At 38.2% G+C, this 27,501-nt stretch overlaps 1 protein-coding gene across 1 annotated transcript in view; it reads left to right on the plus strand.

Annotated features, from left to right (window-relative positions):
- lrba (LPS-responsive vesicle trafficking, beach and anchor containing) overlaps nucleotides 1-27,501 on the plus strand; it is an 897,133-nt gene that overhangs the window by 693,421 nt on the left and 176,211 nt on the right. The window contains exon 46 of the mRNA XM_043699616.2: nucleotides 5,935-6,087. Within this exon, the coding sequence (XP_043555551.2) occupies nucleotides 5,935-6,087 (153 nt within the window). The remainder of the gene's footprint in view (nucleotides 1-5,934; nucleotides 6,088-27,501) is intronic.

Consider the following 27,501-nt stretch of genomic DNA (forward strand, 5'->3'; position numbering starts at 1 on the left):
CAATTAAAACTTGGTATACCTTTCACTAAAGATTGAACCAAGAAATTGGCAACCTGCTGTCAAGCTGGTCTACAGCTGTCTGCCCACCATTATCACAGGTTTAACTGGACTTAGATGTGCTCCATGTTGCTGAGGCCTGAGAGTTAGATTTTCCTTGGTCTTACATTGGAAACATCGAATAAGTTTGCTCACCACAGAGCCCCATTCCTCCCTCTGACCCAAGATTAAAATTGTGCATTAAGTATATGAAACAAACATTGTAGTTTTATTTGTATTTGTCATGTAAAAACATAGTTAATTTAAAACTGCTTGTCCCAATTTCAAATATATATTTTGGAGTTAGTTTTAATATCTGTTAAAAGTAGGTGGGATGTAAAGTAAATCTCTCTTTACAATGATTCTTCAATCCTGTCCTTAAATATGTGAAATTCGTGTTTGTCAGATTGTGAAGGAAATTTTCAGCTGGCATATCAACAAACTAGTGTTAATCAATATGTGCTAATCTCCTCTGGTTTATGTTTTAATCTGTTATGATGAGCAGAATACATGTTGAGCATAATGCCAACCAGTGACTCTCTCTCATCATAACATCACTCTGCAGAGTATCACCACTTTGCATAAATTCTTCATTAAATGGAAGGGCTAGTAAATAGAGAAACTTTGGGGATTGTTTTTTTATGAATGGAGAGACTCACAGGGAGTGGGCAATTAAACATTGTGAAAGTAAAAAAAAAAATTAAAATCACTCAATTTGCAGATGTTTATTTTCAAAATAGCTCTTAGGTCATGCTATATTTTTAAAATGAAACTGTAAGTTGATTGAGCAATGTCAGGCATTTATCAGTCAAAATGTCATTTTTATTTCTTGTTCTACTGTAGAGATATTGTAAGAATTTATGAATTGTCTTTGGCTGCGTATTACTTTGTTTGAAAAGCATATTTTACATAGATGGAAATTGAGGCAATTGTCTTTTCATTTAAACACGCATTGAAAAATTTTACAATCATTTTGCTATTTTCATCTTTCAATTTCAAACACTTGAGATTAAATTTTATGTTGATTTTTTTAAAGTGTTAAGCAAGTAATTAGACAAATTCAGTATATTTAGTCATAAGCATGGTGCTAATTGTGGAACTATGCAGTGCACAAATTATCTGGTGATGTTCCCAACATGGTAGAAGTGTGTACTTCAAAAGAATTTTATTGGCTGTGTATCACTTGTGGCGCTTACATAGTCATGAAAGGTGCAATAAAAATTCAGATTATTATAATCTGACTATCTACAAATAAGGAGTACAACTTTTCTCAATGTTTCATGAATAATTTTAATGGAAGCCCAACTATAAAAATAAGATTCAATCAAATTAAATTTATTAATTTATTAACTTATGTTTTAATTATATATTTTGATTTTACATATAATGTAATAAAATGTGATCTTGTAGTTATTTTCCTTAAAGTAATAGTGTTCTTCAGAGATCATTTGTGCGCAGCATATTCATTTTGTAGCAATTATATTGTTTTAAAAAGTAGTAGAGTTGTCTTTTATGGTGGTAAATTGGTAGTTGTGTTCTCATCTGGCAATACACCTTAGTGAAGCTAGCTAAATCAAAGGACTTGCATTTTCATCATGTTAGGTTAAATGTGAAATTTCTTTAGAAAGATGTGCAATTCTGTATACAATGACATACTTGGTGATAGAAGCGATAATAACTTAATTCGTTTCTTGATCCTTGCTGTCTCTGCACTGACTGTTCCAATCTGACCTTGCTCAGCATCTGATGACCTGTTCTGTTGCTGTCAGTTGCTTGGAAAACTGGTGCTGTTGCAAGTGGCCCTCAGGGGTGCCCAAGAACTACTGGTCCACTGACCCATAACAACAAGGGATTTAGATCAGAGCCACTTGCTTTTGACATGGCTGCACAGGGCCATTGCACATAATAGCCATCAGACTGGCCTGTATTTTTCTGCTTGTTAAAAGGCATGTGGTTTGTGCTTGTTAAGAGCCAGACAGAGTTTACATGCAGCACTTGCTGTGATTTTTCATATACTGCAGCAATTACATTTATTATCTCTATTTTGTTTGGGAGTGACAAAATAGCTTACAGACTACTTGTTTTAACCAGTAATAATAATGTTGCAATTAATGAGTATGAGGTTACCACAAATTAATTGAGAACTGTAAAGGTGAAGGGCTTTGACCTCAGAGATAAAGGTAAGAAGAGGGGAAGCAATTCTGAGAGTAATTTTTGACTTTGCTGTAAATTCATAATATACACTTGAAGACCTTTAAACATGACTCTTGATTTTCATTTTGACTAAGAGTCAAAATTATTCTCTCCATGCTATCGCCATATTTATTCAACAACAGCTGCTCGTATGTGCAGGTTTTAGTTAATGTAAAGAGGAATCCTCTTGTAGTGTTCAATGATTGGACCTGAAATAAAATATTATTGGAAACTGCAGAGAGGAGACAACTTAATGGTTTAACTCAGTTGAAATATGATATCAAGGAGTTCAATCTTTCTATAAATATGACAAGTCATAAAAATATAATGCAGGTCCATAACTATGAAAAAATGTTGTGTTCTTCTTAGTAATTTGATGACTACTGACAAAATGGCCTTATTAGAGATAGCAGCTGTACCACCAGAGTATCTTTAAGTTCTCTCACTTTGATTTAGACCCCTCTGAGTATTGCGTATAAAACTTGAATGATATTTTTTCCCTTTACCTCCAAAATCCTGGAGACTTGAAGGGTTGGGTCTATCAATTCAAGTGCTGTACTGGGTCTTTCTCTTTGTCCTTACACTTAAACTGTAACAAACCGACATCTGTAGTTTGAGTCCATTTTTGAATCATTATTTCAAATTCAAAAGAAGTTCAGCATACTGATGCAGTATTCTGAGAATCGACAAGGTTTTTCTTTGTTTATTTTTAATTGTCAGCTTGCTCAGTGATAACACTCTCAGCTCTGGCTCAGAAGGTAATGAGCTCAAGTGCTTCCGTCTATATTGACTGTAAGGACTGTTGTATTGTTGGATGTGCTCTCTTTCAGATGAGATGAGGTGATGTAAGAGATGACATTTTCAGTATTATGGAATTTTTCAGGAAATATTATCATTTGACCAACAAGGATTATTGGTCATTTACCTAATTTGTTGCTTGCACAAATGCTTTAAGAAATTCTGAGAACATGAAAGATCCAGTTTCCATGCAAGTCTTTTTCATTCTAATAAACAGTGGTTAGTTAATTACTTATTAATTAATTTATGTAATCATCCAAATAAGAAGCAGGAGGAGGTTATTCAGACCTCTGCCATTCGTTTGGATCTTGGCTGATCTGATTGTAATGACATATATTTATTCCCGCCTACACTGATAGATCCTTGTTTAGCAAACACGTAAAACTATCTTTTTTTGTATTCACTCATTTGTTGATGGTGTCGCTGGCTAGGCCAGCATTTATTAGCCATCCTTAATTACCTCAAGGGCAGTTGACAGTCAAACTCATTGCTGTGTGTCTGGAGTCATTTGTAGGCTAGACCAGGGATCGCAGTTTTCTTCCCTGAAGGCCATTAATGAACCAGATGTATTTTTCCAACAATAGATTCATGGTCATCATTAGACTCTTTTTTCCCGAGTTGTGTTGAATTCAAATTCAACTATCTGCGATGGCAGGATTTAAATCCAAATCCCTGGAACATTACCAGGGTCTCTGGATTAGCAGTCCATCAATAATACCATAGCCTCCACCTTTTGCTATAATAATATTCAAGGATTTTGCTTTCACCACCTTTTCAGGAACAATTGCTTCAAACACTCATGACCTTCTGAGAGAACAATGTTTGTCTCTGCTTAAAACAGGCAACACCTGATTTTTAAATAGTGGTCCCTATTTCTAGATTCTCCCATAATGTGAAACATCTACACTGCCAAGATTCCTCGAGATATTTCAGTCAAGTCACCTCTTAATCTTCCAAATTCAGCAGAAAAAGCCTAGCCTGTCCAAACTTTCTTCTCATTCCCGGCAATCCACTCATGCTAGGTATTATTCAGGTAAATTTTCGCTGAATTGCTTCCAATTACATCCTTCTTTTAATAAGGTGACCAATACTGTGCTAAATATTCTAGATGCAGTCATAACAGTGTCCTGTATAACTAGTATAATCTGCTTTCTTTTGTATTCAATTCCCCTCATGATAAATGAAGATATTCTGTTAGTTTTTCCTAATTACTTGCTGCATATTAACATTTGTGTTATTTATATGGGAAGACACCCAGACCCCAATGCATCTTAGAATTCTGCAATGCCTCACCATTTAAATAATATGAGTCATCAAGTCAGAGAAGTGTACAGCATGGAAACAGACCCTTTGGTCTAACTCATCCACACCAACCAGATATCCTAAACTGATCCAGTCCCATTTGGCCTTATAAAGCCTTTCTACTCCTGGATGTACCCATCCAGGTGTCTTATAAATGTTGTATTTGTACCCTGTTTCCATCTCCTCTGGCAGTTCTTTCTGCATGAAAAAGTTGCCCCTTTTTACATCTTTCCCCTCTCACCTTAAACCTGCGCCCTCTCTTTTTGAACTCCTCTACCCTGGGGAAAAGACCTTGGCTATTCACCTTATACATATCCTTCATGATTTTATAAACCTCTGCAAGGTTACCCCTCAACCTCCGACTCTCCAGGGAATAAAAAAGCATCAGCCTATTCAGCCTCTCCCTCTAGATCAAACCTCCAATCCTGGCAACATTCTTGTAAATTTTTTCTGAGCCCTTTCAAGTTGCAACAGGGAGACCAGAATTGAATGCAGTATTCTAAAAGTGGCCTCACCAATGTTTGTAAAACCGCAACATGATGTTCCAGCTCCTATATTCAGTGCACTGAGTAATGAAGGCAAGCTTCTCTACTGCCTTTTCCACCACTCTTTTTACCTGCAACTCCACTTTCAAGGAACTATGCATCTGGAACCCTAGGTCTCCTTGTTTGGCAACACTCCCCAGTCTGAAGAAGTGTCACGGGACCTGAAACATTGTGTGCTTTCTCTTCACAAATGCTGCCAGACCTGTTGAGTTTCTCCAACAATTTCTGTTTTTGTTTGAGATTTCCAGCCTCCGCAGTTCTTGGTTTTGTTTCTTTTTTAATTCTTCCTGTCCAAATGGACAATTTTACATTTTCCCACATTTTACTCTTTGCCCACTCACTTAACTTTTCTATATCTGTTTGTAGCTGTATTATGTCCTCTTCACAACATCTTTCTTACCCAAGTTTCTGCCATGAGCAAATTTGGCAACCATACCCTCATCCCTTCATCTGACTCATTAATGTAAATGTAAACAGGTGAGGTACGCTCCAAGTCATGTGGAATACCATTCATTCTATCATGCCAACTTGAAAAATACATACTTCTATCTACTCTCTGCTCCTTGTTTCTATCCATGTCAATATGCTCGTTCCTACATCATGCACTTTAATCTTCCACAATAACCTTTTAATCTGGCACTTTTTCAAATGTTTTCTAAAAATCTAAGTGCAATATATCAAGCTGTTCCCCTTATTCAGAGCACGTTCCTGTGAACTCTGTTCATTATTGGAATTATTATAAATGAATTGCCATTGAACAGCATTGATATTACAGATTTTCACAAAACTTGTTTTTTTAAGGAGTTGAGATTTATTGAACTGCAGTTAATCTTACATTGACAATAATATGTATATTTTTCAGTGTTTAAAAACAAATTTACATTGGCTAACAAGTTTAATTATACCTAGCAAATTCAAATTTCATCTGAATAGAATAAATGGTACATCACTTAACTTCAAATGTGCCTGATTTTTTAATGATTAAGTTGATTATGATGATATAGACTCAACTATTAAGCCTTTATTTTAGTAACGTATTCCTTTGTTTATTTCTTAACAGGAACTGATTCCTGAATTTTATTATCTCCCTGAGATGTTTGTTAATTCCAACAATTATAATCTGGGTGTGATGGATGATGGAACTGTGGTGTCTGATGTAGAGCTTCCACTCTGGGCCAAAACTCCAGAAGAGTTTGTTCGCATACATAGACTGGTAAGAAATTTGTTTTTAGTGTCTATTCTGCAGATGATCTTTGCTGATGGAAATGGTTTACCATATGAATTAACATCACATTTAAAAAATGGTTGTGTAAGATGGTTATTCTGAATTTCATCAGTCAGCTATGGAGCTAAATACTCAAAGGAAAAATTGAGATTTAGCTGAAAAGCTGTGCATTTTAATCTTGAATCATTTGGTTCTATTTTCCAGTTTCAAACCAAGTAAATTATATAAAAGATTCGCGTGGCTGGATATTCTGATGGAGGCAATTAATTGCTCTTTAATTTATAGAATCATAGAATCCCCACAGTGTAGAAACGGACCATTTAACCCAACAAGTCGACAGCAACCTCTGAAGAGCATCCAGATTGATCCCAGTACCCTTTCCCTAAAACCCTGCATGGCTAATGCTAATAACCTACACATCTCTTAACATGGACAATTTAGCACAGCCAATCCACCTAACCTGCATATGTTTGGACTATGGGAGGAAACTTGAATACTCGGCGGAAACCCAGGCAGACACAGGAGAATATGCAAACTCCACACAGACAGTTGCTCCAGATTGGAATCGAACTCTGTCCCCTGGTGCTGTGAGGCAGCAGTGCTAACCACTGAGCCACTGTGTTGCCCTGTTTACTTATTTTACATATTGAAAATTCTAATTCATTGGTGTTCATAACCCATAAGTAGATGTAACCCCAGTATTTAAACCACATGTTATGCATGTTCAGCTATCTTGTTATTTTGTTGAGTTAGCTGAATAAAACTAAAATCTGGGGAATTTCTCCTGTTAATGTCATATTTTATTAAAGTGTTCTGCTTTAAATAGCTTTTCTGGGAATTTGAGATGAAAAATAAAGGGCAGGCTTTTCTACCACATGATTAAACAGAGGTGAGCTGGAGTAAAATTCCATGCTGCCAGCAAGTCAACTTTCTGAGATGGTGGATTAGAGGCCTTCGGGCTTTTGTTTGCACACAGTGGATAGCCAAATGAAGATACATAATGCCCTATTGCCAGGAGTCAGCTAGGAAGTTCTGGTTGGCTTGCATGCCGCTAGAGGTTTTGGGAATTAGACCATCTGAAAGCTGTCGAACTCCTCGTACCACCAGCATTCCAGGTAGACTTTGAGGCCCTTGCTGCCTGCTTAGTGTTAGCCGTGGTCATAGTACAATAGTGGATTAGTGGTGCTCGAAGAGCACAGCAGTTCAGGCAGCATCCGAGGAGCAGTAAAATCGACGTTTCAGACAAAAGCCCTTCATCAAGAATAATGGCAGAGAGCCTGAAGCGTGAAGAGATAAGCTAGAGGAGGGTGGGGGTGGGGAGAAAGTAGCATAGAGTACAATAGGTGAGTGGGGATGGGGATGAAGGTGATAGGTCGGGGGCCGGGGGAGGGTGGAATGGATAGGTGGAAAAGAAGATAGGCAGGTAGGACAAGTCATGGGAACAGTGCTGAGCTGGAAGTTTTGAGGTGGGGGAAAGGGAAATGAGGAAACTGTTGAAGTCCACATTGATGCCCTGGGGCAGAAGTGTTCCGAGGCGGAAGATGAGGCGTTCTTCCTCCAGGTGTCTGGTGGTGAGGGAGCGGCGGTGAAGGAGGCCCAGGACCTCCATGTCCTCGGCAGTGTGGGAGGGGGAGTTGAAATGTTGGGCCACAGGGCTGTGTGGTTGATTGGTGCGGGTGTCCCGGAGATGTTCTCTAAAGCGCTCTGCTAGGAGGCGTCCAGTCTCCCCAATGTAGAGGAGACCGCATCGGGAGCAACGGATACAATAAATGATATTAGTGGATGTGCAGGTAAAACTTTGATGGATGTGGAAGGCTCCTTTAGGGCCTTGGATGGAGGTGAGGGAGGAGGTGTGGGCGCAGGTTTTGCAGTTCCTGCAGTGGCAGGGGAAGATGCCAGGATGGGAGGGTGGGTTGTAGGGGGGCGTGGACCTGACCAGGTAGTCCTCCACACTCACCCCCCCCCCCCACACTCCTCCCCCCCTCCACACTCCTCCCCCCCTCCACACTTCCCCCCCCTCCACACTCCCCACCCTCCACACACCCCTCCACACTCTTCCCCCCCCCCCTCCCCCCCCTCTATCTTATCTCTCCACGCTTCAGGCTCTCTGCCTTTATTCCTGATGAAGGGCTTTTGCCCGAAGTGTCGATTTTACTGCTCCTCGGATGCTGCCTGAACTGCTGTGCTCTTCTAGCACCACTAATCCAGAATCTGGTTTCCAGCATCTGCTGTCATTGTTTTTACATAGTACAATAGTGGCCTGTCTCTACTGAGGATATTTAACTATTTTAAAGACCTAAAGTATATAGAGGTGCACTAAAATGGAGACAAACCCTCTCTGTCTTTTACCTGAACTTCTCTTCTAAGCTGGAGAATAATCGACTGATTTTCCAGCTTCTAAAGCCCATACTCAGTCCTTAATTGGTAAGCCTGTCTTCTGGCTACTAATTGGCCAATTCAGGAAAGAACAAGACTTGGGGACTGGTTCTTTTGCAGTGTAGAGTTGTGATATCATTTGATCCTTGTGCTGGAGTCCAGAATCAAAAGACAAATCCTGCTCAAAATGTTCTTACCTACCCAGTTGAGACCCCTGCTCTGAAGGGTAGATGCTGAAGAATTATGTACTTATGGATGGATTATCATAAATACTTGTTTTGGAGAGGATCTATGTATCATCAGCCTCATCCCTTCTACCTGATGTAGCATAGCTGATCTCATTCCTTATCCTAATCCTTAAATTAATTCAGCAACAAATAGAATAGTCAGAAATCATTTTTTTAAGCAGTATTTCTTCATGGGAATAGGGTATCATTGGCAAATCAGCATTTGTTTCTCATTTCTAATTCCTCTTTGAGGGCATTTAAGAGTCAACTGCTTCACTGTATGTCTGGAGTCCCACATAAACTATAGAAACAAGTAATGATAACAAATATCTATCCCTAAAGGACGTGGGTGAATTAACTAGATTTTTATAACAATCATTGATGGTTTCATTGTCACTTGTCCTCCGAGCATGCCAGGCCTTTGAATTATTAGTCCAGTGATATTACCACTATGCCTCCATGTGTAAATCAGGAAGTTTTTGAGGGAGTGGAAAAAAATATTGTTTACTTTGTAAATATTCTAAAATACTATTTGTTTGTTGTTTACTTGGCTTTTCTCCATATCTTTTAATGTGTGTTAAGTTGATGTATTTAATTTATTAGATTTAGTTTCAGTCACAATGAATGACCTGCAGTAGACTTCTCATGCTTTCAATCTGTACATCGAAATAAATTAATTCCTAATTTCCCCTGTATGAAGTGAAAGTGTTAAGAAATTATTATTTTGAGGAAAATAAACTTAAATTTATGTAGTATGTCCTCCATTTATTTAAATGACAGATAAGTATTGATTCATTTAGCTAAGTAAATGTATACTTTTTAGGTATCTCATAATTTAGTTTTTGCTAAAGGAAGTAGTTTAAACTAAAATAATTAAGAATGGGCAAGTAATCCAGAGAATTTGAATAATGATCAGGTTTATTTTCTTTCTCCTTCACCCATGGGGAGACAGTGACATAGTGATAACGTCATATGACTAGTGACCCAAAAGCCCAGATTAATGCTTTTGAGAGCATGGATACTAATCCAACTGTGACAAATAGAAAATCTGGAGTATAAAGCTCGCCTCTTGAATGGCAACCATGGTGGTTATTATTGACTATTGTGAAAATTCATCTGATCCACAACTTTCTTTTAGGACAGGAAATCTGCCATGCTTACCAGGTCTGGTCTACATGTGACCTCATATCCATGGAAATATGGTTGACTCTTAAATGCCCTCTGAAATGCTATTGCAAGCGACACAGTTCAAGGAGAAGGGCAACAAATGCTGGCCTTGCCAACAACACCCACATCCTATGAAAGATTAAGAACAAAACGATAAAAGAACTGTAGATTTTTTTTCATGCAGAGAAACCAACCCATTTGCAACAGTAAAATTAACAATGAAATCGGATGCAATAAAGTTCAACGATCAGTCTTATTCCATATGTGACAATTCTGAACTAGAGATAATGGACATGATATTTAATTTTTCACATAGACATTAATAATTTTGATTGTATGAGCCAACCTTGAGAGAGTGTTTAGTAGACTAAAATGAGAAGAAATATAATCTGGCACACATTAGATTTCTCTGCCATAGGTCCAAAAATATCAGAGGATATTATTTGTCATAGGCTGTCATATGGAGGTGTAGGGGCAACTGAGTATTCTGGAGGTTTTCATTTGGTTACCCTTGGAGTTCAATGTTTTTAAATGTGACATTATCACTGGAGATGTACATGAATGATATGATCTATGGTAGTGTAAATCACACTCAGCGGGAGGAGAGGCCTGATGGCCAGATGTTCAGTTCTGCTCGAGAACCCAGAATCCTAGCAAGAATATTTCTGACTAAGTCACAGTTGACACAGCAGATTCATTCAGTCTTTCCCTTCACACACTGGCGTGCAGTTACATGCTAATACGTGCTGTTTCTCTCACTCTTCTTTGCGTAGAAGAAAACTCTTTCACTCCTTGTCTGTGTGTCTCTTTGTCACTTCTCCGACTTTTATTGTCTCTCTTCAATTTTCTTCATATCTTCCTTTTTAGTTAAAATCTCCATTCCTCAGTTGCTGTTGAGACCAACTCCGATCCATTTGACAAATTCCTTTCTTTCCCAATGTAGATTTTTACGTGGCTGAGGTACTATAAGGAGTAAACCCATAATTTGTGACTTCCTGATGAAGTTACCATTTCACAATGCACTCTAAACCTCTTTAAGCCCTCAAGATACCAACAAAGTCTTCGTTTCATAACTATTGACCAGCAGCCATGAAGAAAGTTGATGCTTCTAGATACAATCATGGTTTGTAATTTGCATACTTTGGTATTCACACCAATATTATCAAATCAGGAATAATTACCATACTATTAATAGCACAAAACTGCTAATGAGAATAGAAAACAATTTTACATAAACAAAACCATTTAAAATAAAATAAAGAGTAAAATATTAGTTTCTAATCTACGTTTCTATTGTGTCTATGTTTCGTTTATGTTTCAATTTTAAAGTCCACTAATGGGATCACATCTTGAATACTGTGCAATTTGGTTTCCTAATGTAAGGAAGGATGTAATTGTATTGAAGATGGTTCAAAGGAGGTATATGGATTGATACTTGGATTAAGTTGGTTGCTTAATAAAGATATGTTCGATGGGTTGGGCTCATGTCCAGAGAATTTTAGACAAGCAAGGGGGTCTTGATTACAGTGTATAAGACCCTGAACTGTCTGGACATGGTGGCTTAGGTAGGATGTTTGCTTTTGTAGGTGAGTTCAGAACTAGAGGGCAATGTTTTAAAGTTAGGAGGGATTTGTTTGGACAAGATGAGAAATGTTTTTCTTTGAGGGTTGTGTGACTTTGGAACCCTGTGCCTCATGGGGCATTGGAGGCAGGGCCATTAAATATTTTTAATGCAGAGGTAAATTCTTGCAGGGAGATCAAAAGTTATCTAAGATCGATGGGTTCATGAATTTGAAGCATAAATAGATCAACCATGATTTTATTGACTGATGGCGCAGGCTCCTGGGATGAATGGTCTACATCTGCTCCTGTCTTAAGTGTTTGTTTACCTTAATCAAGTATGTCTTGTTTTAGTGGGGTTTTTGGCATATAAAAAGAGCCAGCTAAAAACCATGACTGCAGATGCTGGAAACCAGATTCTAGATTGGAGTGGTGCTGGGAAAGCACAGCAGGTCAGGCAGCATCCGAGGAGCAGGAAAATCGTGCAAAAGCCGTTCATCAGGCATATAAAAAGAACCATAAAAGCTTATTTTTGTCCTCTTTGATCCTTAGAAATCGGTATTTGCCAGGCACAGCGAACGAAAGGAAAAGGTGGTAGACGCTCATTATTTCAAATCTCTATTGTTACTGCTCTGTTCTTGGGGATTTCCTGCAACTTTGCCATGTGATGTAATTAGACCTGAACCTATACTAATCAGAGGTCATTGTTCTTAAATTAACAATGTAGGGGTATTCACGGACTTTTTGTTTTGTCTGTCAGTTGAAAACTTCAGCACACAGACTCACTAAAACAGCAGAAATTATTTGCTGCAAATACCTGCCCCAGCACCCAGTGTACTAGCGTGTTTATGTGACGCTAGCATTTGGTCAAAGATGAAAGAAGCAGTTAAAATTTTCTCCATGAATTATAGCTTGTAACCTAATGTTCAGCTGGCAAAGCCCTTCCAATGTTTAGGCCTGTACCTAAAGTATGCTCACGGAAGAAAAACTATTCGTTACCTGTTTTCTTCCTTTTGTTTGCCGTCCATTTTGGATGTGCATCTGAATATGAATATCAGCCTGTGATGTAAAAGCAGCATCAAAGACAGTTTTGATTAATTGGATATCCAAAATATAAAGACTGACTCAGCAATTTCTATAATGCAGTATTCAAATAATTGTAATAGCTTGGAAGGGCTAATATAAGATGAATGAATTCACCAACCCTCATGAAACTGGTTATGCCCAGACGAGGGAAGTTGCCTTGAGAATTCTACAATTGTATACGACAACAAATAACATGGAAAAATATCTTCCACTGCATGTCTTGTGTCTGAAACAGTTGTTTAACTAGTATGCTACTGTATTGCTATTTATAGAGCTGGATATGGATTTCACTGATAATCGTTTTTTCCAATTAATTCATGGGATGGCGCTAGCTAGGCCAGCATTTATTGGCCATCCCAGAGGGCAGCAAAGACTCAACCACATTGCTGTGAGTCTGGTGTCAGACCAGGTAAAACTTACACTTTCCTTCCCTAAAGGACATAAGTGAATGAGATAGGTTTCCCAACAATTGACAATGGTTTCATGGTCATCATTAGACTCTTAATTCCAGATTTTTATTCAATTCAAATTCCACTCTGTGCCGTGGTGGGATTTGAGCATTACCTGGGTCTCTGGATTAATAGTATAGCAATAACACAATTGGGCCATTGTCTCCCTTATTAATATGATGACCAAATTATGACTGCAATGTTCGTTGATTATGTTTTTCTGTTATTCCAAGCACACATATCCTGAGTAGCTCCTGAGTTCTGAATTTTTTGTAAAATCTTTTTAAACATTTGATAAAAAAGTCCTTAATTTTATGTGGTACTGGCATGTTACTGTATTCTGCACTCCTATTTATACTGCTTTTTAGATTGATTTTCAAGTTGTTTTCTCTGAACATTTTATTCACATGGGAAGGGGAACAGGAATTAGTGAGCACTGCACTCTTGCCTTTTTAAGAACGTTGGATTAGATCCAAACATCACTTGTATTTGTTTTTTGATACCCCTTCTGGAAAATAAGCAGCCTTATAGATTTAACTCTTAGGGCTAGCTGTATCTGCCAATAAAAATTTGTACAATGATTGCAGTTCATGAAATGCACACTGCTTTGATCTATGACCTTTTGTGGTGCTAATCGGGTTCCTGATATCATTATACCGCACTCATTAATCATATTTCCTGGAGCCCGTCACAGAGCCAGACAGCCCAAACCAGTGTTTATAGCCCCAACTTGGCAGGCTCCTGCCGCATAGATTATTACGGTGTGATACTTTGGCTTCAAATGACCAGAGCTACATCAAGCTGTGTCTACAATTAAAGTCAGATGGTCTTCAGGTTGAGCATGGATATTGTGTTGCAGCTGTCTGTCTTCTGTATGAAACCATAGCTGAGAGCAGATGATATATAGGAGGATGTATAATTATAGATTGTACACCACTGGGTCAGAGCTGCAGTGCACAACATTAATTAACTACATGCTGTGTGAAATTCATGTTGATAGTATGTGTTAGAATGACACTCATGTTATTTTATTAAAGCCAGTAAATTCTTTCTAAAAGCTGCATTCCTAGTCTGATGCAAACCATTGATTTTAGTTGATCTAGTTTAAGTCTGAAGGAAAATACAAACAGTTTTATGGGTGTTTGATATTACAGAAAGTACTTTTGCTTGCTAATATTAATGGCTTTAATTTGTGTTGTTCCAGTTAAATTGCCTTAGGAATACACCTCTCAGCAATGAATGAATCAAATATACACACCTCTATTTTCACTTTTTAATGAAATGAAACCTGGACTGCATCTGTACTTAATATTTTTTTAATCAAAATTAATTTTAATGTAAGTTTTAATGTATTCTTCAGATTTGATTTCTTCAGATTCAGGCAAGAGTTTTAACAATAAACTTACTGCAATATGGAAAGCTAAACCTTTTCACTTCTTCAAATTTCTTTGTTTTCCTTTCCTACTTGTACTTAGATATGTGTCTTGCTATTACTTTAATCAATGAGGGTTTGATTTCCTGTTATGTTGTCAACTATTTAGTAAAATATAAAAGCAAAGCAGTTAAAACAAGTTATATTTAGTAAATAGAATTTGAAATTAAATTGGGCTCCTTCAATTTCAAATTCTGTGCTAATGAACAGTGCATCAGTTAAGAATAATTATATAGTATCACATCACATATTATTTGATTCAAATTTCTCATCTACTCCAAGAAGTTTCATCAATGTAACAAGTATGCACATACTTATAAACATATTTATTAATGAACAAGTGTGGATGAGCGATTTTCTCTATATGAGAAGCAAAGTTCAATCTCAGACTGTGCCATCTGCAGACGTTGGGAAGCTAAAGACAAGATTCTGCAATTTAAATCTTCTACTTTCAGTGATGTGTTTGAGCACCCCCTCACAGTTTTTTTCAGCATTAAAACGAGAAATGGTATAGTGCAGGGAAATACCTTTGTTAATAGTAAGCTTTCTGTCAGTATTTGTAATACTCTGTGGTAAAATTGTTTTGTCACATGTATATGTATGAAAACATTTGTGATTACTTATGTTTAAAACTTTGAAACTTTACCTTTTATTCATAGAAAGTTGGATGATACATTATTTAATTTTCACTTGCAACTAGTATCTGATTCTTTTACTGTAAATCTGTATCTCTTGAAGGTCACAAAGTCCAATTAATAAATCAGCACAGACCCATGTGATGAGGGTTTATTTGCTGTATGATCAGACATTTTTGTAGATTGGAAAGTGCTTACTTCAGATTATATATCAATAGAGTCATTACGATACAAGAAGAGGCCATTTAGCCCATCAAAGGTAGACTGCAAATGATTAATGTTTTTTAAAAAAAAATGGACCGGCTGTATAACTTCTATAAAAAAGTGTGATACCTGATATGTTATGGAATTGTCTTCTAAAGCTGGGAGGAGTGCTGTTAATGTTTTATATCTTGGGAAATGTGTTACTACATTCTGGTAGTACTACGCTATGATAATTAAGCACATGAAGGACAAAAGTCCTTGAGCATGACAGATCAATCACAACATGAGAGCATTTATAAAATGGTAGGAGTTGTACTGGGATTGTCACGTGAAGACAGCAGTCATATACTTCAAGAGCACTCAGGAGAGGGAAATGTGGACATGAACATTTTTTTGGAGCTTATGGTAGGGTATTTGTATTATACAGATATTATTATGTTATTCTCTTTGACCTAAACATCCCAATCACTCTATGTGAACAATATGAAACAAATATATTTTTAATTTTAAAGTTAAGATACTACACAACTAAAATTAGGACTGTATTGGATATACATTTTACTTCATGTCCAGCTGGAAGAAGAGTGAATTGGACTATTAAATGGTATCTTGTAAAGGTAGGAATGATTGTCAGCATTTTAGGATTTTGCCTCTTAAAGGTGCATATCAGAACAATCACTGAGAATGAAAGGTGCAAAGATGGTAGAACAGAGTGGACTCTGCAACAAGAAATGGTTAGCATGAATGGTAGGAGAAAGGTACAAGTGCTACTGGTAACTGAGACTCAAAACGGACTGAAGAAGAAATAATTGTCTCCATTCCCTATAAGTTTGGAAATAAAAGCTTTCTTAGTAATTTGGGGAAAACTGTTTAAACTACTCGCTTATACATATACATTTTAAGTAATGAGATTTCCTTAGCAGTGACCGAGCAATGTAATATTAGTGAAGTGTTACAAGATGACTGTGTGTTAACATGAAGAATAAATGTCAGACTCTGTAGTTGATTTAAACTTCATGTTTATAAATTAATGGCAGCATCACAGGTTTTTCAGTGTTTTGGAAACTTTTATTCTTAAATTTTACTTTTCTCAAGGTGAAGAAGCTCAGAGTAGGAGGATTCAGCTCAACTTCCCTGCTTATGCTGATAATTCACATAATTATTTCTCCAAGTTGACAGACAATACTGAAACTTAAGTGCTACACCCCTGTTTCTGTACTGTCTGTTGATGGAAAGGCTAGCAATTGAACAGGAAATAGTAATTCATTTAAATATTTTGCCGAATGTTTTTCAAGACCAGTACAGTATGAACCTATGATTTGTTTTCATATGGAACTAGCTTTCATATGGTCTCAAAAGTTAACTATTATATAAGGTGCTTGTAATGCACATACAACAGTCTGGATTCTTGTGAAGTCTGGCAACGTCAGAAGGCATTTAAAATGATAGCCATGATCTAATTCTGGGGTTTCCCTAGAATTTCCAACATTTTTTTTGCTGACTATAAAAAGTATGTTTAGCCAATGCATATACATTATTTCTACTTTTGTTGGACCCATTGTAGGAGTGGACAGTTCAGCTCCCCCTGCAATTTTGATAGAGCTGGGTCATATGGTAGTATACATGGTTCATGCCACATCAGAGAAGTTTTATATGATAGTAAACTATATCCTCAACAACAAAAACAGAAGTTACTGAAAAAGCTCAACAGATCTGGCAGCATCAAGTGAAAAGAAATCAGAGTTAACGTTTTGAGTCTGTGACTTTTATTGCCACCCCCCCACCCCACCAATCAGCTTTCCACAGAGATCATTCTCTCCAGGATATCCTGGCCCACTCCTTCTCCACTCTTATTATTTCCCCAAACCCACCTCCCATTCAATTGAAGAAAACGTAATAACTGTCAGTTTATTCCCTCTTTCCAAGAAGAGCTCAGTGTCATGTCTTGCCCAAAATTCATTGAGGTGTGTGTGCAAAGAATTAAACCTTTGCTAAGTAGCGAATGTTCAGCATCCTTTCCCAACACTTCCTCACACCCACACAGCATCTTCGTCTGCCATCGCCAGTTTACTTCCTCCCTCCTCATTATCTGAGGCCCAGACAACACCTTCTAGGTGAAGCAGCAATTTATATGCCCTTCATTCAATCTAGTCTACTGTATTCGCTGCTCGCACTATGGTCTCTCCTACATTGCGAAGGTAAAAAACAGAATCAGCAACTCATTGTGGAACACCTATATTCTCTGCAAAAGTGACCCCGAGTTTCCAGTTACCTGCCATTTTATGACACCACTGTTTCCGTGGCCAACATCTCTGTCTCAGGCTTGCTGCACTATGCCAGAGAGGCTCAGCATAAGGTGAAAGAACAACACTTCATTTTCCACTTGGGGACCCTGCAGCCTTCAGGGCTCATTGTCAAGTTCAATAATTTTAGGGCCTGAGCACCGTCTTCCATGTCCTTTACCCACCATCACACTCTTAACCTTGTCATGCCATGGGCTGCTTTCATCTCAACCAACCTACTTTCACCCACTATGGTCTACTCAGCAGCTGTTCTTTCTCCCCAGCTCATCAGTATCCATTCCTTTTCTGCTAGACTACTGTTCTCTTTCTCTGGGCTCCATCTCAACACCTTCACTCCTTCTTGCATCCAGCCCTCCCACCTCACTTCCTGGCCTTCAGCTTAAATACCATCTTATCCTAGCTGCAATCAATTCTGCAGAAGAGTCACTGCTTCCAAATTGTTGATTTCGCTTTCTCTGCACAGTTACTGCCAGACCTGCTGAGTGTTTCCAGCAATTTCTGCTTTTGGTTCAGATTTCCAACATCCACAGTTGTTTTGTTTTTATTTAAAAGATCAGGTTATTATAAATTATTAAAGATGTGGCTCATCAAAGCTAATAATTTCCTGCAAGTTAGATCAATAGTATCTACAGGGTTGAGTCCATTATCTATTTTGTGAGCTGAACAATACATGCATAATGAAGCTATCTGAAAAAAACAGATATCTGGTCGCTCCATCTGGGACAGTTGCCAATTGGCTGCAAATAGGGGTTGACTAGGATTGACTTATGAGGAGCCAAGGGCCTAATACTTATGAGGAGAAAGTGAGGTCTGCAGATGCTGGAGATCAGAGCTGAAAATGTGTTGCTGGAAAAGCGCAGCAGGTCAGGCAGCATCCCAGGAACAGGAGAATCGACGTTTCGGGCATAAGCCCTTCTTCAGGAATGAGGAAAGTTTGTCCAGCAGGCTAAGATAAAAGGTAGGGAGGAGGGACTTGGGGGAGGGGCGTCGGAAGTGTGACAGGTGGAAAGAGGTCAAGGTGAGGGTGATAGGTCAGACTGGGGTGGGGGCGGAGAGGTCAGGAAGAAGATTGCAGGTTAGGAAGGCGGTGCTGAATTCGATGGATTTGACTGAGACAAGGTGGGGGGAGGGGAAATGAGGAAACTGGTGAAATCAGAGTTCATCCGGCTACTTGCGGAGCGTTTCAGAGAACACCTCTGGGACACCCGGACCAACCAAACAAACCCAACCACCCTGTGGCTCAACATTTCAACTCCCCCTCCCACTCCACCAAGGATATGCAGGTCTTTGGACTCCTCCATCGCCAGACCACAACAAAACGACGGTTGGAGGAAGAGCGCCTCATCTTCCGCCTAGGAACCCTCCAACCACAAGGGATGAACTCGGATTTCACCAGTTTCCTCATTTCCCCTCCCCCCACCTGGTCTCAGTCAAATCCATCGAATTCAGCACCGCCTTCCTAACCTGCAATCTTCTTCCTGACCTCTCCGCCCCCACCCCAGTCTGACCTATCACCCTCACCTTGACCTCTCTCCACCTATCACATTTCCGACGCCCCTCCCCCAAGTCCCTCCTCCCTACCTTTTATCTTAGCCTGCTGGACAAACTTTCCTCATTCCTGAAGAAGGGCTTATGCCCGAAACGTCGATTCTCCTGTTCCCTGGATGCTGCCTGACCTGCTGCGCTTTTCCAGCAACACATTTTCAGCCCTAATACTTATGAGTACTACTGGACTAATAATATAGTACACGGAAATGGCCCTTTTCGCCAACCAGACTCACCATTCTACCTGCCTCTGTTGTTACCTTTGGCAGCCCTTCAGAACTGGTAAGCTAACGTAACAACCTTATACAAAAATAGGGTAGGCAGTCTCCTCCAAGATGGAGATGAATTGTGGGGGTGAAAGCATCCAGAGCCCCAATACATGCCTGCTTGATGAAAACCTGACGCAATGGTGAAAATTTTCACATACCTTGGCATAATGATTAGAAGAGGTGGATATGCTTAATTTGTTTCTAAGAAAACACTCACACAGCAGCAGAAAAAATATTAACTTTTTGAAGGCTATACATGTGTGAATTTAAACTTAGTTAAATAGAATATTAAGCAGCAGTGATTGGGAAATTAGGTAAGAAAGGCAAAAATATATATTAGTGTAATCTCTTACATGTATTGTTTTATCGTCTGGCAGATTTGCGCTTTTGCCAAGGCTTCAGTTTTAACAAAAAGTGGAGAAGGCGAGTTAGAGTACAAAATTGACCACTGAGAGTGTAGAAGCAAATATTGGTCATAAATTAGTCAAGTGCAGCATAAACAATGGCAGGTTGTATGAGGTACTGCTGACAGAGATAGAAAGAAGGAAAAGAAGTACAAAAAAGTTTGTTGAGGAGGGGAACAAATTATATCTGATGAATCCCACTGAGCTGTTTAATTTTGAGTCTGGAGGAACTGAATAGGGCCTATTTGTCTGGAAGGCAGACATGTTGGCAGCCATTTTCAGAAATTTGGGGATGTGGCATTGTACACAATTATCTCATTGAGCTTGCCAGTCTGGAAATTGCAAAGGAGTAAGAAATAGTAATCAAAACATTTACTTTAGATCCATTGCATTGCTGAAAGTGTTTGAAGTTCAAACTATCATTTGTGTGACATTTAGATAGAATGAAGGTACTTCTGCAAGTTGCCTATTGGACGGGATTTGGAAAGACACAGATTAAACTGTGTTGCACCTATGCCCTAAATATTTGGTGACACTTTTAATATTGGCATTCTATATCCTCTATAGGCAGTACAGGTACTACAAAAATACATGGACATTTAAAAAAAATTAATACATGCACATTAAAAAAAAATAATTTTAATACAAAAATGACAGAAGTTTTCAATGTATTTTAGATATGGATGTATCCTTAAGGTAGTAATTTTATTAACGACATATGGTTTACTCTGTTCATAACAGTAACAGAGGGAGGTTTCTGCAAAAACATAAATACATTCATGAATACATGGTGTTGCCCACCATTTTAGTTACAAAACCACCTAATATCCATTTGCTTGACAAAGTATATATTTAATACTTAACGTTTAAGAGGTTAAAGAAATATGAATACAGTTTTCTGTAAATTGGAAAACTAGTTATATAATACAGTGCTAAATTTGACAATAGAGCTTCTGTGCGGAAGATGGACTGTTCCACATATCCTACGAAGAGGCAGGCATAGCTGGGGCCCATGCGGGTGCCCATGGCTACTCCTTTGGTTTGGAGGAAATTTGACAATAATCTTGCTCAGATCATCCAGCACAGGAACAAAAAAAATTTGACAGATTGTGCATGAGCTTGTTCTTTGAAAGAAACATTTATGTAATCCCACTCCCTGATCTGTCACCATAGGCATTCAGTTGGTCCTCCTTCAGCTCATATCCAGCCTCCTTTTGAAATTAATTTGCTACTATTAATTTGCTTCGTCACTTCATCAAATGTATATTTTATAGAGTATTTTGGAGCTACAGACTTCTGAGTACCCCAGTGTTGAATTATTTTATGTAACTAAGATATTAGGGGTAGTTGTAATTTGAGAATTCACTTATGATGAAAATAACTAGGTTTCAAATGTGAAGTGTTTTATATTATACTGCTTTAAGCTGACAATTTAATTTCTGCCTAATAGGATGCCTAACATGAAAAGGGATAAGGAAAACATACACAGGATGTTTGAATTTATCTCTCTCTCTAACTGCCCATCTAAACTATTGTGCCCTCCTCTCAATGTCTGCACTCACTAACATCAAGATGTATGTATTGTGCTGGTTCTTTGCATCTCGATGTGTGCCTGACCATGGTGCCAGAGTTGTTGTACAATAACCCAGTATTTACTGTGACTATCAGCACTTTTAAATGTGCTTCATAATCTCAATGTTAAATCTTTTTGGTGGATGGTGTGTTTGTTAGCGAAACAACAGCTTTTGCTGTGTGAGCTGATGATGCGTTCCTTGAGCATGCAGATGAGAGTGATGAAGCATTGGAAATATACACAAACTTCTGGTTAAAAGTCAGAAGGCAGGAAACTGACAAAGAATCCTGTATTCTCTGCCTACTGTATATTTCAAACAACCAAGAGTAAGACAAAGATAAATAAATTACTTTATGATCTTGTGAGACACCATTAACATGTTAATTTACTTAATTTTTGGAATAAACACAGATATTTTCCAAAAGATTCAAGGTACACAGTTTAAAATAATACAATTTTACAATCCAAAAGTCAGAGTACATAAATAATAGCTATACACTTTTATATTGACAATTACATTAAAGATATTAAAAATCCAAGTTACTTAAGACTCAAACTTCTTAACCTAAATTTCTTTTGACATCAATTTCACTTACATCCCCAAAACTCAAGTCAAGTAGTGATCAGAAATTTGAAGATTAATTACTAAGTCTATAAAGATTTCGAATTCTTGGGCCTCCTTTTTTTTCAGGCCAAGGTGATCCCTTTAAACCTCCTTCAAGTGTTCCATAGTTATACGGTCCTTGTTAAACAAAAACATAACAAGGATCTTAAGAGGAGCCACCTTGGGTCTGAATTGTCCTGGTTCTAACTTTTTGTTCTGCGAAGTTTGTACCTATGAACTCCCTTGTTCACACTCCAGTTCTCTCTCTATATTCCCTGATGTCCAACTCACTACTACTAGAGTCCTTCAATTGTCAAGAGTTTGAAACCATTTTCAACAACATACAGAATTTTAATTGAATCCCACTTAATCAAGAAATTACCCCTACTTGTCCTAGACCAAACCAGAAATGTTTGAACAGTGAATCACACCCAGGAATCTACTGTGCCCTATAATGGAAACCCATAATCAGTTATTGCAAAAAAACTGCTTTTTATTAGAAACTTTTTTTTTCACAGAAAGCTAATCCTAAAAGGGATCATTGCACAAGTGAAAAATATTGACCTGACCAATGTGGTCATTGGTGAGAAATTTGAGAAAATAGTGTGAAGTCAGCAATAGCATGATCCTCTATGTTGAGAGCAAAATTCTCCACTGTGTGAGAAGTGACAGGCCTTTTTGTATACATTAGCATGTCATTTTTATCAAATCTTGCTTGATTTTTAAAATCCAGTTTCCCATTCTCCCACGTGCCAGACAGACTCACGGCTAACAGCTTACCATGATTGTCAGTAGCGATCAGTTAAGGAGGTGGACATATTGCTGTGTGGCCCTGTTGTATGCCATTTGCACATCGACACCATGTGCTAGTGAGATATGAAGCAAATATGTTGCATGTGCTTCAATCAAATGGCCATGTCTCAAAGTCTACAGGGAATAATCTTCAGTCAGACCAAGGGAGACAGCCTTTCATCAGGAGGTCTCGACGCATTATGTCAAAGGCACTATTCTATTATAGTCCTATGGATCTGGCACATTGTTCACTTTGAGCAGTCAGGATTGAGGGTTCTATATCTTTGTAATCTGTACTGGAGTACAGTCAGACTTGCAGGTCCACAGCAACCAGTCCAGGGAGTCACAGTAAGTCAGTTGGGAGCTGCATACAGATTAGTCAAGGGTCTGGTCATTTATCAGTTGGGACTGTCCATCCATGTCACTTGATGGGGTAGCCCACTTTCCATCCAGCTGTCAGCTGAACTAAAATCAAGGTAGCTTATCAGGGGACCGCTGTTGTGACAATGAAATTTCGGGAGTCAGTTGTGGGGATTGGAGGCAGCATACAAAAAAAAATGCATTGAAGGAAAAAGCAGCAAGGATGTTACCAATAGTCACAACAACCCTGAGGTTGATCAGGGAGCACAGCGCAGCAAGGTGGTTGACATGACCATGCTATAGGCTACAATGTGCACTGGGGAAAGAGAAGCAGAGTGTGAATTGGGTAATTTGTTGGTTCTTAAATAGCAACTCATTTGCAAATGTGAGCTTGTATTGCAGTCCTAGCAGTAGTGACTACCATTTGTGGTGAAAGGGAAAATAGGACGAGTGGGGTGTCATAAATGGTTAGTGCATAGATAATGAGGTGCATTTCAGAAAATTGCATGAGAAATCTCGCTAGAGTACATGGAAAGAAACCCTGTTAAGAATCTCACCCAAATTTATTCTTAGCTGATTTCTTGTAAAATCTTTTTGTCCCCCAAGAAAGCAAATGGGCCATCACACATCCTCCCTTAAAATAAAAATGTCCTACTGAAGTAAAGATTTTTTTCACAACCAAATATATGTGACTATACACTTTAGCAATTACCTCAGTCATTAGAATACAGGTAATAGGACTAATCCTGTTGTTCTGTCAAAATTCAAGTATCAAATATCCTGTGATTTCAGGTCTTTGATCGAAAGGTAATTGTGTTTTAGTAAATGGGGAGGTTATGTACAAACCTTTTGATGTATAGATAATGCTTATAATGCGTCTTTATGCAGAAATGAGTTATTTAAACAAATAATCAAAATCTGTGTAAAGCACTTGCAATTACAATGCTCCTCTCTGCAATCTGAATTTGTTTTTATTAACTCCAGCAAAACAATCTAAGATTACTGGTTTGGAATTTCTCTATAACATCAATGGAATATTGTCTGTTTAGAGCACAGTGTCTCTGACATTTCTGTAAATGTATATTTCAAATCACCGAAGAGCTAAAACAATACTTAACACTTACTTTTCACCTGTATTTTGTTTCAGATTTACAGCATCCGCAGTTTCTTTTTGATTTTTACACTGTTTATTAGAATAGCCGTCAGTTTTCTGATGGCAGTCTGGCAAGATTTTGTCCAGTTGAATTCAATTTCGTTCTTCAATAAATTTGTTAATAAAGCAACCACTTTTATGACAGTCAGCACTCCTGTACAATCTATATTCTGAGGAACTGCAATATCTCTCATCTCGTTTTCAAAACTGAGAAGTGTACAAACTTGAACTTTAGCTTCTCTGGCAGCACTTGACCTTGCCAGAATTTGGCAAATTCACTTTTCACTGTAATTATCACCAAGTCAGCTTTTTGTAATCTCTCAAAAAATGCAGTGAAGTTGCTCACATGTCACTATAGACCAATAAATCATCAATATAGTTTGGTAGGTCTTTAATAATAATTTGATTTGTTAGCCTTTGAGAACTAGCTTGTGAATTGTTCATTTCAAACGGCATTACTTTACATTGATATAGGACTTCTGGAGTTACAGAATGAGAGATTTCCTTGGCTTGATTTCTTTGTGGCACTTGAAATGTCTTTTTAATTGGACAATCTTGCTGATAAATGGAGAGTTGCTAACTCTGTCGTAGCAATCTTCAACTTGTTGTATAGGACCAGAATCGGTTTTTGTTTTGGCATTCAGTTAACAATGTGGCTCAGTGGTTGGGGCGGCACAATGGCTCAGAGGTTGGCACTGCTGCTTCACAGCGCCAGGGACCCAGGTTCGATTCCACCTCTGGTGACTGTCTGTGTGGAGTTTGCATGTGCTCTCTGTGTCTGCATGAGTTTCCTTCCACAATCTAAAGATGTGCAGGTTAGGTGAATTGGCCATGCTAAATTGCCCATCGTGTTCAGAGATGTGTAGGTTAGGTGCATTTGTCAAGGGTAAATGTACGGAATGGATCTGGCTGGGTTACTGTTTGGGGGGTCGGTGTGAACTTGTTGGGCCAAATAGCCTGTTTCCAATGTGTAGGGATTCTATGATTCTATCAATGTAAAGCCTTTGGATTCCATCAGGTCTTGGTACCAATTTACCTGCTAAACTCCAACTGCTTTGCCTCAATTCAATTTATCATTCCCCAATATAAAGTTGAGTTTTTCTTTAACTTGAACCAATTTTTCAGGGTTCGGTCAGTAAGGATTTTATTTAAGGGGTGAAGTACTTTGCAAATCCGTATCATCCATAGTTAATATGTTTATCTTGGACTATTTCCATGTAATAGAAAATAAGAACTAGGAGCAAGATTTGGTGAATCAGCCCCTTGAGCTTGTTGTTCCATTTGATATGATCATGACTGATCTTATCTCAGTGAAGAAACTGAGGACTGCAGATGCTGGAGTTCAGAGTCGAGAGTGTAGTCCTGGAAAAGCACAGCAGGTCAGGCAGCATCCAAGAAGCAGGAGAGTCAACGTTTTGGGCAAAAGCCTGAAGGGTTCTTGCCCGAAACGTCGATTCTCCTACTCCTCGGATGCTGCCTGACCTGCTGTGCTGATCTCATCTTGGCCTCAACTGTACTTTCCTGCCTGTTCTCCTAAACCCTTTGACCCATTACTAATTAAAAATCGGTCTTTCTTCTTAAATTTACTCAATATTTCAACATTCACCTCATTCTGGAGTAGTGAATTACACTACTCTCTCATGACCCTTTGAGAGAGGCAATTTCCCCTCTTATGTTATAAACTCCCCCCCCTCCCCATCCTAAAAATAATACCTCTTATTCTAGATTGCCCACATGAGGAAACATCCTTTCTACATCTATTTTATCAATCTCCTTTAGCATTTTATAAACCTCAAGTAGATCTTCTTTCATTCTTCTAAATGCCAGAGTATATAGGCCTAAACGTCTCAATCTCTCTCCTTAATAAAACACACCTCAAATCTTGAATCAATCAATCAATCAAGTGAGCATCTTCTGAACAGCCTTCAGTACAACTACAGAAAGGATTTATAAGGATGTTACCAGAACTGGAGGGTTTGAATTGTAAGGAGAAGCTGGATAAGCTGGGACTTTTCCCCTGGAACACAGGACATTGAGAGGTGATCTTATCGAGGTTTATAAAGTAATGAGGGGCATGGGTAAGATGGATAGCAAAGGTCTACTCCCTAGGGTGGGGCAGTGCAAACCGAGAGGGTATAATGTTAAGATGAGAGGAGAAGCATTTAAAAGGAACCTGAGAGGCAACCTTTTCAGAGGGTGGCTCACATATGGAATAAGCTGCCAAAGGATGCAGGTGCAGTTACAACATTTGAAAGACATTTGGACAGGTACATGAATGTGAAAGGTTTAGCAGGATATGGGCCAAATGCAGGCAAATGAGACTAGTTTATTTTGGGAAACTTGGTCAGCATGGATGAATTGGTTCAAAAGGGCTGTTTCCATGGTGGATGAATCTATAACATTCCTCTTCAGGTGAGAGGACCAACTGTATGTCAGGGCTCACATTTTTTTCACAAATTGACTGTCATTCCAACTTATTTTCAAAACAGAGAAGTCTACAAAATTTAAACTTTAGTTTCTCTGGCAACACACTATCTTGGAAGATAGTGTAAAACTTTATTCAAATTTTTAACAGTTCTGTATTAACTAAGTTTGTTCCTGACGGTTCACCTGGAAAACATTCTAACTCTGTCTCATCATTTGAACCCTCATGTCTTGATGCATATACTTTTTATTAACTGAAGTAGCTTATCCTTCCTGTCATAATGCTGTTTCAACTTAGTTATGTGACACATTTGTCGAGTTCTCCTTTAATCTGGTGAACTAATTTTAAAAAATTACTTTATTTGGTTTCTTTGTAACTAATTAAGGCCCAGTGAATCTAACTTTCAGTGGTTCAAACTGCATGAGTTGCTGAACTGGTACCTTATCACTCGATTTAAAAGTGCATTCTACATTTGTCTTAACTGCTTGATGCTTTGTTACCTGTTGGGAAAATTTAAGGTGTTCTCAAACAACTGTACCAAATATTGACAGTGTGTCTTGGAACTTGGATGCATATTCCAAGAGTAATGTCTTGCTCCTGATCAATTAATTACTTGTTATTAATAAATTAAGTGATCTTCTTACTTCATATCCATGGATTAATTCTTAAAGGACTGGATATAGTTGACTCTAAAAGTGCATTCATATTGAAATCAAGAAAAACGATATCTAGCTATCCAGTTCTCTAGATATTCAGTGATAATATTTGTATATGTGGAAAAAGTGAGGACCTGAAGAAGGGCTTATGCCCGAAACGTCGATTTTCCTGCTCCTCAGAT

Source organism: Chiloscyllium plagiosum, unplaced genomic scaffold (genome assembly GCF_037043375.1).
Source record: "Chiloscyllium plagiosum isolate Xiang-an unplaced genomic scaffold, Cpla_swu_hap1 HiC_scaffold_1, whole genome shotgun sequence".
In the NCBI taxonomy this organism is placed as follows: Eukaryota; Metazoa; Chordata; class Chondrichthyes; order Orectolobiformes; family Hemiscylliidae; genus Chiloscyllium; species Chiloscyllium plagiosum.